General features: G+C 39.2%; 1 protein-coding gene across 1 annotated transcript; it reads left to right on the top strand.

Annotated features, from left to right (window-relative positions):
- Positions 1-10,297: 10,297 nt before the first annotated feature.
- On the top strand, positions 10,298-11,260 carry LOC110708828. Its single transcript, XM_021887051.1, has one exon. The coding sequence runs from the start codon at positions 10,298-10,300 to the stop codon at positions 11,258-11,260; it is 963 nt and encodes a 320-aa protein (XP_021742743.1).
- The last annotated feature ends 468 nt before the right edge of the window (positions 11,261-11,728 follow it).

Raw genomic sequence — 11,728 nt, 5'->3', positions numbered from 1 at the left:
CAGAGTTTTAATTAAAATCAAAAGGCATTTTCGAGGAAAAGATACGATTTTATCCTCTAGTACGGCAAACTTAGCTGATTTTCGAAAACACGTTAAAAACAGGCTTGGCGCCTGACTCCAGGCATTGGCGGCTGGAACCATGCCTGGCGCTAGTGTTGGTACCTGGCGCCAGTTAGCCAGGGTTTGCGCCAGCTCTGTTTTTTTTGCGTCAGACTCTGTTTTGTTAATTTATCTTTTTGGCTGATTTTCTCTATAAATAGCGTATTAAAAACTCCGTTTTCATTCACCAATTTTCACCAATTCTCACGAATTCACCTACAATCAGTTTTCAATTATCTCTTATTCTCTCTAATTCTCTCTAATCATTCACCATTTCTTTCTTTTTTTTTCTAAACATCGCTTTTACATACAAAATTCCGCATTCACAAGATCTAGAAACACCTAGCCATATTCGAAGTTGCCTTCGCCCTAGACGTGAAAGGTTTAATTTCTGAGGATTTGGTCCCAAATCTCTATTTCGATTATTTAATTTAATTGTTTGATTATTATTTTCCTTGAAGTTACTAACGTGTGTATTTTGTAATTAAAAAGAGGTACGAAGCATCAAAGTAAGTGCTTTAATGGTTTTAATTGATATTATGATGTAGAAATCCTGTTTATATTGTTATTATGATATTCCTAGTATCATGTTTAGAGAAAAGGTTATAATATCAAATATGCTTATTATGATTCCTGCGATGCTTCCTATGTTCTTCCTAATATTTATGATTGTTAGTATCATGTTAGGGTTGAAGATTTGATTTTTATGGCTTAGTGACATGCTAGGGTTTGTTATTAATCTTGTTAGTATCATGCCTAGGATCTTGCTATTTTTATTATGCTTTAATATTAACATGAACATGATTATGATCATAATTGTTATAATTTATGATGAATATGAATATTATTATTATTTTGATGATGGTTATTTTATTTATGTTTATTATTGTTATGATTATGGTTATAATTTTATTGTCATTATATTTATTATTATTATGTTGCTTGATTATATTGTTATTGCTTGATCACGCCTTTTATGCATGTTTAAAGGGAATTTGTACTTGTAATCACGCTTAATAAGATAATTAATAATCTTGTTTAGGGTTAATTTGATTATAATTCAAGTGATCGCCAATAATAGGTTTATTTGTGCATTATATTCAACCAACATAGATAAACAGGTTTAGGGTTAATCCTATTGATTGTATGTTAATTAAAAAGCGCACATGAATACGATCAGAATAAGGCCTATTATTAGGGCAGATTCAATCTCTTTTAGGTTGGATTTGTACCTTCATCCCTGAACCCTTATTTGGTTCTAGACTTTATGGAGTTGACGATCTCTTGGATCGTTAAAGGGGTGTAACCTTCATCCTGTGAACGGTTTACAAGTTCCTAAAACTTGTTGGCGACTCTTTTGCTCTATCTTCTTCCCTTTTGGACGCCACCATACTTTAGTGTATGATCACATTGGGGTTCAAGCTAGGGGCTTAACGCTTGAAATCTATTCCCTACAGCCGCGATAACATGGTAATTGGCAAATTTTCAAAATTAAATTTTCCCTCCTTCCCTCCCATAGTACTAGTTCTATTCCTCACTCAAGTCCAATTGCTCTTCATCCTTCTTGTCAATCCTCTTCCAACCTTTGCTTTCTTCACATCAATGGAAAACTATCATCCCCTTCCCGTTTCATTTGTTCATGTCGTACCCCACCCACAATTGCCCATAACGTACTTCCAGAAATCGGAGCGTGAATACAACAAATTAAACTTAAATGTTCTGAATTATGTGAAGACAACTAACCACTTAGTAAGTGGTTCTTTCCACCCTATCCAAAACTTGAGAGCACGTCTTCTACAAGGAAAGTGCTCCCCAACTCAATTCATGGTTCTCGAGGACGGAAGCCCTGTTCTCGGACATTTACCCCTTTCAGAGGATTTAGTGGGCTGCTACAATGAGGGAGTAGTTGTCATGATATTTTGGTTGCTCCAAGCCTTCTATTCCTATTCTTCGATGCGCACGTTACCCTCCGAATTGGCTGAAGCAATTGATTTGGAGCTCATTCTGAACATATTCGAGGTACCCATATATGCCTTCCCTATGATGTGGCGTAATATCTTTGTTGGGTCATACATGGATACGCTACATGTATTGAAGGTCGCCGATGGACATACCCAGATTAGGCTCAATATATCGGGTTGCACGATTAAGCCCAAGCTCCACCAAGTTCTGCCTATCAGAAAGAGATACCACCGTGTTAGTTACACAGGAGAGTAACTGGGATCAGGCCGTAGCCACAAGACCACCATACTATTTGGGTCGTTCTCTTTGTGTTGGAATGCCAGAGGATGCACAAGGCCCTCGTTTGTTCGTAACTTCACAACCCTGCATCAGCATTATAACCCCATTTTATTTATCATATTGGAAGCACGTGTAGGCAATCACTATGCAAAGAACGGGTTGTTGGGTGATCTCCCGGGTGACTATGAAGTGGAGACAGCTGGTCCAGACAACAACCCAGGGGGATTTTTGGCGTTTTAGAGGCCAAGGGCACTTACTGCTACTTTTTTGTACATATCAACCAGGCCAGAGGGAGTGGTTTTGGATGCGGTTTTGCGGGTATGTCATGTCTTTGCTTCACATAGTAGTATAGTATGTACCACTTATTACTTCAAACTTATTACGATGTGTTACGTTTAAGTGTTCTTAATAAAAATATTTTTGAAATTGAAGCCGCCACCTCCAACATGGACTTACATACCACCTCCTCAGCAACCAGAACTGAACAACGACCCATGCAGCTCAGACGAGGAGCCTGACATAAACAGCCACTGGTTCTCATCAGGCTTGGCTTTTTCGCACCACGAACAGTTCGGGAAGAACCTTTGATGTGGAGGAGATCCTGGTTGAAGATGGCGCCGTCGCGGGTACTTGTTCTTCTATTTACTTCAGACATATGTTCACTTGGGTTGTACTTTAAGCACTTTTATTTCATGTATTTCTTTTGTTAAGATTTAGATCTTTGGCGTCGAACATGATTTAGTAAGACACTCATGTCAGTACTATAGCTAGTCTTACCTTTTAATAGTATTTGTAGTAATTTAACTTATTAAGTAGTAATTTCACTATCTAGATACTAGTATTACCATTGAATTTCAAGGTACATGTCCTACATTTGTGGAGTAACAGAACAGAAACAAAATCAAGAAGTTAAAGATGACTCAAACTGAAATATCATAAACTACATGATAAGTGGTACATTCCCACACTTAGGTAGTATGTACACATCAAAATAATGTACCACTGCCATAAAAGCGTACAAAATGTATATGTCCTAGTTGGTACCAAGTAACTACAAATACTTGGCATAATACCGTCAATGGTACAAACAACAACCCAAAAATGTACCACTGAACATGTCTACTTATAAACAGTTTCACAGGCCACCTAATACCAAGGCCAAATTTCCAACTAATTATTAAGCCATCTAGATATTTGAGTTAGTAAGTTCATCGCATAATCAACATTGTTCAAAAACCACTGATCACTACAAAGAAGCAAATCATAAAACCACCAAAAAATCCAAAGCCCCAAACATGATTCCATCCACGTACTCCACCTATCTCTGCCTCAGTGTCTTTCTAACCGAGGGAATCAGTGATTCTAAGTTATCAACCAAGTCATCAGATTTGCATTGCAGGTCGTCCAGAAATAATTTCTCCCTTGCACTGTGAATCTTTCCCTACAAAGAAAGAATGCATATGGTGAGGCCACTTCCCAAAGAAACCCACTGAGGGAAAATTGCTTTAACGCTACACATTAACACTCACCACACTGACCTTAGTTGTGAACCTTCCAGCACAAACCTTTATGCAAGCCAACATGTAGACACCACAGTAAGCCCTACATATTAAAAGCCAGGGGAAGCATGCATAAGCTCAAATGAATCGTAGACATATAAGAAGAATATTCAAATCAAATAGCAAATCAAAACTCACGCATCAGAAGGTACGATAACCTCAATTGTGCATTTTTTCCAACCACTAATTTCTCCCGTTATCCATTCTGGGTTACTAAGGCTGAAGAGCACATCAATTCCATGTAGCTGCGTATTTGAATACACACCAAAATATCAACCTCCTTAGCATATAAATTTTTTGTACAACAGCCAGACGTAACAGATGCATTAAAACAAGAGAATACATACCAGAATCTCAACCTCCTTAGCATGTGTGTTGTAAGGCTTGGGGTTGAGGGAATCAATCATCCACAAATTCCTTGCTTTCAAGTCAAGGGCTAGGCACCACCAATGTGCATCATCAGGCGATTCTTTTGGGACTTCAAGTACCGGGATAAAAACCTGCGTAATCATTTCATACATTGGTAATAACATGAACTTTAAGTTGTACAATTTCATTAATTAATTGTAGTTTTTGGTCTATCCATTACCTTTTTAATCCGTTGAAAATTATAGCTTAAAAACAATTTCCCGTACTGTCGTACGTTTGCGCTACGTGCTCTTCTTTTCCCTCCTTCAGCAGCAATCGGTTCTACAACACACACACTCAATATCAAATATCACAACCCAACACACAACAAATAGATAACAGCAAACTAACAAAATAATTGTACTTACTGCAAAGCTTGGATCAAGCATGATACGCTTGCTCCGGTTGACAAACTCTCTGGTAGCCCAATGCTTTGTGTACAACACACTAGCCATTTGGATGTAGCCTGACGCGACCCTTGCTCTGGGATGAACAACACCAAAGCAATCCCTCTAGTCGGCAGTCATCTCATCACAGGATATGAGGACAACACCAATGCTAGACACATATACAAAAACATATACACACATAATTGTTTTGTAAACCATCTAAGTGATTATAAATGGCAAAATTTACAACTTCATTACACAGAGATCAGCAACACATACCAATTAGGGTCTTTTAACTATTTCCATTGCCGCACGTATAGCAGCATCCTTGCCTCCAGCGCGTGTGCCTACGGGTGTCAGACCCTTTGCTACACATCGTAGCGACGGCTACAGCAGTAGGTTTTACAACCTTGTTATCACCAGTACCTGAATTGTCATTGCCAGGGGACGGAGACTCCTCTTCACCGTCAGAGTCTGTCTCACTACAACCGGCGGCCAGCAAAACAGTCGTCCCCCTTGATCCAACCTATTTCACAACATACTCTCCTCCTGGTTGGGGAACATTAGCATCATCCATTTCTTTATCATCATCAAAACGAGGACTATCACCCTCATTGTCATTAACATCATCCTCTTCAGCGATTGCAGAAACAACACCCCCTGTATTACCCTGCTCGCTATCCTCACCATCAATACCCTCCAACAAGGCATCCTTTAGACACTCGGCTGCAACCTTCTCTACATCAACCTCGGTGGTTTCTCATCATCAGCAGCTGCACCAACTGTTTTACCAACCTCCCCCAAAATGGTATCAACCTTAGTGTGTTTATCCATCGATAAAGTATTCTTAACAGCCCTTTTCAGTGGTTGCCCTGTTGCAGCCGATGCGGCCAGACTCTCTTTAAACATTTCATTCATATTGTACAACATCTTACCCGTTTTCTCATCAATTGCATCCATGAACTTTGGAGTCAACTGATGCACCACCCTAGAAACCACCTGTATACATAAAGAATTAACTAAGCAATACCCAACCAACCATGAACTGAAAATCTTTTTAGCCGTAAAATAAAACTAAAACTAGAAAAATTATCACCAGGCTAGGCTATCATCATGGTAATCTAGATGAAGACTCAAAAAGCATATGTCACAATTGACCACAATCATCAACATACTTAAAAGGAATGATTTTCTCACAGCCCTATGTCACATAACATTTTCATTTTGATAAATTAACTACAAGATTTCCATTTTGATAAATTAACTACAAGATTTCCATTTTGATAAATTAACTACAAGATATCCATTTTGACAAAGTAATTATATCACAAATTCCTTTGTAAAACTAGTTGACACAAATGGAAGATAACCAACTCAGGCCCTAAGCAAGAAAAAAATTATCGAACTATAACGTAGAACAAAAAGCCATCTAATTCATTCCAGACCTGCTCAGTGATCCCATCCACATCAACAGCAGGTGCAGGTGCAGGTGCAGGAGCTACCACTAGACCGTCACGGGGTGCTAGCGGATGCTCCTCCCCATAGGCAATATTCACTAACTGCACAACAAACAAACTTAATCAAATGAATACACAATTACACAATAAACACTGATGTCATGTAACAGAACAATGATTTTAACACTAACAAGCGACATACCATAGTCCCCTGTCTTCTTTTTATCATCTTGTACAACTTTATTAATTTCTTCCTGTGACCATGCCGCCAACCTCGGAGTCAGTCCCCAAGACTTGGGTACCCGATCCAGATGGTCAATATAAAAGATCTACAACATGGGATTACAACATGAATGCATTAAAGATTTTGTTAACAACTAATAATAAACAATCCCTCAACTTGTAACAATCTAAAACATTAATCAACTACGATTTATAAGATACAGTACCACATTGCTTACCAGCACAAACAAAATGCAGCCTCCAGAGCCTGCAACATAGCCTTTTTCAGTAAATTTCTTCTGGAACTTCCTTGCTGCTGTGCACAGCCAAGAATGAGTCAAAGTGCACCAATCGTAGTTTGCAGCATCATTATAAACAGTTAAAGCATGTCCCAGAGAAACAGCCAGATTTGATGAATTTGTTGTGGTACACAGTATGTACCCAAGAGCAACAACCAGAAATGCAATCTTAAACTCAGCCTTCTCCTTGTCTATTTTAATAGGCAACAACTTCCCTTTTTTATCAATACGAACCACCGCAGCCGCAGCTGCTGCCACAGGAATGCTCTCCCCAGGCTTGCCAAAAAGTCCAGAAATACGTTTCATTTCAGTTTTCATCACTTCATCATCATCCGGAATGGTAGATGGAACTGGCTTGGAACCCTTGGGTATACCAAGCACCCACTCCACCTGAGCTGGACACAGAGGATATACATACTCATCTCCAAATACCATGGAACCATCTCCATCAACCCTTGACAACAGCCTTTAAGAAAATTTACGAGGCAAATATTCCAGTGGCATGCTTAACAGCCCCCCAAACCCCATTTCATTGACCAAATCCTTCCGCGTCTTATCAAACTGCTTATCAAACTTCCAAATGCCTTTACACCATTCAGATTAAAGGCCTACACAATACAAAACAGATGCATAATCAAATTGATCTCTGATATGTCGTGTTTTGTGTATATTATTTGGCTTATTTTTAGTTAGTTTTGTTAGTTTAGTTGAGTATTTGAGTCCGTTTTGGTGTAATTTGGTTTAGTTTCGATGATTCAATGCTTTTATGGGTAGTTTTGTTGTTTTTGATGTATTTCAGGATTAACGGAGCTAATTTGGATATTTTACGAAGTCACGAAGCTATGCCGAGGCCCAAAAATATTAAATCATGTGTTCGATACGAACTTGAGTGAAAATGAAGCAAAACGTTGATGAAATACTTGACAAATATGACACCTGTTCACTATTATGCTCATAACTTTTGATATACAAATGATAATGGAGTGATTCAAATTGCATTGGAAAGTAGACTTGAAGACCTTTCCAACAATATATTACACGCCTCAAACGAAGCTCTGGATATGAAGTTATGACTGATTTAAGATGAGTGATACGCGCAGCAGAGCAGGCACGTCCGTGCCCATCACCAGGCACGTCCGTGCCTGGAAGACAGACTCAACAGCGTTTTTATTTATAGAGAGGCACGTCCGTGCCTCACACTAGGCACGTCTGTGCCTCCTGGGATCCTTGTGCGCCAAGCTTTTTGCCGACTTTCTTATCTTTTCTAGGGCTATTTATATACTAAGTGGTGTTTTATTATTTCATAAGTTTTATTCTAGCCTTTTATTTTTACGTTATTAAGAACTAGTTCTCCATTATTATTTTCTAAGTTTTTGTAATTCAAGATTCAATATTCAAGCTTTCTACTTTCAATTTTATTCAAGATTTGGTATTTATTTTTCATCCTTTGTTATTCAATTATGTTTTCATTATTTATTATTGTTTTTGTTTCTTTAATCATGTGTGAGTAGATTCTTTAATTCAAGATCTAGTGTAGCCCTATTATTATTGATGCATGAATTAAATCTTTAAATTCTTTAACAACTTTAACAATTGAATTGCTAAATTGATTGTGATTATGCCAATGCTAGGTTAGACGTAACTATAGTATTGCGATTATTCCATTGTTTTTATCACAGCGAAAGTTGGGTATAAACAGATTTGAGTAAATCAATTTAGGGTTTGATTCTCAACACGAGAGTAGTTGTGTTTGATAATTGGGAAGTGAGAATAACGTGTTTAATGTCTTTAATATGCATGATACCATGAGAATAGGATTGATTGTATGTTAGGGAAGCCATTGATACTCGAGAGAGTTCCTTGGTAACTATTAGGGTTTACTTTTCCCCGTTCGATTGAAATCGTATGTTAAAGGTAGAATTACAATTGCATCGATAATAATTGTGGTGAAACTAGATCTTGGATGTTTTAAGTACTTGATTTAATCATCTTATTTAGTTTATTTTCGAATTCTTCTCATACTTAGTTCCGTAGATAATTGATTATAATTGATCCTTGCTTTGTAGAAATTCGAGTCTATTTAATTATTTTTGAACCTTAGTCTCTTGGGATCCGACCCTTACTTGTCAGTCTACATTAGTATTGGTCTGTTAGGTTATTTTTTATAGGTACGCAACACGCCTACCAAATTTTGGCGCCGTTGCCGGGGACTAACGGTTTCATTAGATTAATTGTGATTCATTTTTGCTAGGCTTATTTCGTTGCTTCGGCTATTTTCTCTTGTGTTTTTGATACTTTTTCTCTAGTTTTCTTGTTGCATGCCCACACGAAGCTCAGGTTCAGAAGATCTAGCACCTTTTGATTCTGAAATCGAAGCAACCGCAAGAAGACGGGCAGGTAAAAGAAGAAGGAGAAATCAAGCCAATAGAAACATGGTAGACCAACCAACGAAATCCCTTTTGGAGTACGGTATTCCTGATACGACTACCGGAGTCTTTTCAAGCATCATAAGACCACCAGTCACGGCTCAGCATTTCGAGCTCAAGCCACAATTCATACAGTTCATCTCCAATGATTCATTTGCAGGGCTACCACACGATTGCCCCGTAAGCCATATAGATAGATTTTTGGAGAAATGTGACACTATGAAGTTGAATGGTGTTACAGATGATGCAATCGGACTACGCCTTTTCCCCTTCTCACTTCGAGATAGGGCAAAGGAGTGGTTAAGAGATGAAGGTACTAGCTCGTTCGATACATGGGACAAGTTAGTGAAAGCCTTCCTAGTGAATTTTTTAGGGAATGAGAAGACTGCAAGATTGAAGAATGAGCTACAAACTTTTAGGCAGTCAGATGATGAGTCTCTCTATGAGGCTTGGAGGAGATTTAAAAGATTGCAGAGACAATGCCCTCACCATGGCATTCCAGATTGGATTTTGATGCAGACCTTTTACAATGGCATGACTCATGAGTTCCGTATTTACATAGATGCTGCGTCAGGAGGTTCTCTCTTGACAAAGAACCCCACTGAAGCTAGGGAGCTCATAGAGAAGATGGCGGCCAATGATAACTATCATCCTGGAGGCCGAAACACTATGAAAAAGGGGGGTAAACTTGATGTTGATGCTTTAACTATGCTAACTAGTTCTGTGTAGGCACTAACAAGCAGGTTTGATAAGTTCCAAGCAGGAACTTCTAACACCCCACAGGAGTTGTGTCAGTTATGTCATGTGCAGGGTCATGTTGCTCCAGATTGCCCACAGATTTCGCAGAATGCGGAAGAGATGTCAATCGAGCAAGCCAATGCTTTCTACTCCTCTAACCCAAAGAGGCCTTATGACCCTTATTCCAACACCTACAATGAAGGATGGAAACACCATCCCAACTTTTCCTACAAAAACTCCCAAGCGCAACAAAACCCTCCACCACCACCTCAACCCAATACCTACAACCAACCACCACCAAGCTTCCAACATAAACCACCCAATGCCCAACAACCTATGCAACCATAACCTCAGAAATCAAGCCTAGAGGTGACCTTAGAGAGCTTCATATCCGCAACAAACAGTGCCATCCAACATCAAAATAGCTCTATCCAACACTTGCAGGCCCAGAGTAAACTTATGGAGAATCAGATAAGCCAATTGGCCAACCAATTTAACCAAGCTCTAAAGACTCCAGGAACCTTCCCGGGCCAGACAGAACAACCTCAAAGAGCCCAAATGAATTTTGTAGCCCTGAGGAGTGGAAGGCAGTTGGACGATCCTCCTACCATGGAGCCATCAAGGGAGGTCAATGAAGAAGCAGAGGCAAGTGAGAAGGAAGTAGAAGATGCTAGGGTTGAGGAGGCATCAAAGGAAACACCACTAAAGCCACTTGCTCCATATGTGCCCAAGATTCCTTTTCCTCAAAGGTTAGCACAAGCTAAACTTGAGAAAACGTTCAGTAAGTTCCTCGATATTCTTAAAAAGCTTCATATTAATATTCCATTCCTAGATGTCATATCTGAGATACCTTCTTATGCAAAATTTTTAAAAAATATGCTATCTAACAAGAGGAAATTAGAAGAGAATACTACTGTTGCTTTGAATGCAGAGTGTAGTGTTATTTTGCAGAAAACTTTCTCTAAGAAATTAGGAGATACAGGTAGCTATTCAATTCCAGTGAAGCTTGGAGATATTGAGATCAATAGGGCACTATGCGATCTAGGTGCAAGTGTGAGTCTTATGCCGCTGTCCATATGCAAGAAGCTACAGCTGGGTGAGCTTAAACCCACACATATATCTCTACAACTTGCAGACAGGTCAGTGAAGTTTCCTTTGGGTGTACTTGAGGATGTACCCCTCAGAGTAGGTAAGTTTTTCATTCCATGTGATTTTGTTGTGATGGAGATGGAAGAAGATGTGAATGTTCTGATCATACTTGGTAGACCTTTCCTAGCTACTGCAGGTGCAATCATAGACATGAAGAAAGGTAAGATCACTTTTAAAGTAGGTGATGAAAAGTTGGAATACTCACTTTTGAATGTCATGGGTGCTCCCTCTACGGGAGACACTATTTATCAGATAAGCCAACTTTCGCAATAGGTGAACCGCCTATCGACTCTTCAAGATCAAGCGAAGGTTCAGAAAGAACAATGCAACGCTATCTTCCTGAGAAGAGATGAACTAATCCTGAAGCAAATTATTGAGAAGGTGTGCATCAAGGAGCCTAGAAAGGACGTAAAGAGAAAGGTGTTCAAGGCTCCAAATATGTAGCTCCACCGGCCAATGATGAACCGATGCCTTTCTCGCAACGGTTGTCAAAAGCCGTGCTTGATGGGCATAACTCTACGTTCGATGGTGGTACCTGTTTGAGAATCGATGCTACTAACCCCCCGTTTGATAGGTATGTGTTTGACAGGAATTTCGTGAAAGGAAAGGATAAAGTTCCACCCGATGGCATGTTTGGCTATATGAAGGTGAATTCGATTATAAGGCAAGTGAATAAGCCGATGAAAGAGTCGCTTGGAGGAATTCATGAACCACATCGCGGTCCTCCTCCTCCGTGTAATG

Source organism: Chenopodium quinoa, unplaced genomic scaffold (assembly GCF_001683475.1).
Source record: "Chenopodium quinoa cultivar QQ74 unplaced genomic scaffold, ASM168347v1, whole genome shotgun sequence".
NCBI classification, from domain to species: Eukaryota; Viridiplantae; Streptophyta; class Magnoliopsida; order Caryophyllales; family Amaranthaceae; genus Chenopodium; species Chenopodium quinoa.
Note: the sequence above shows the minus strand (reverse complement) of the source record. Positions and strands in the feature narration are given on the sequence as shown.

Bases quoted from the DNA above. Each gene is read 5' to 3' on its own strand.
- LOC110708828 (XM_021887051.1), top strand. From the start codon at position 10,298: ATGGAGAATCAGATAAGCCAATTGGCCAACCAATTTAACCAAGCTCTA.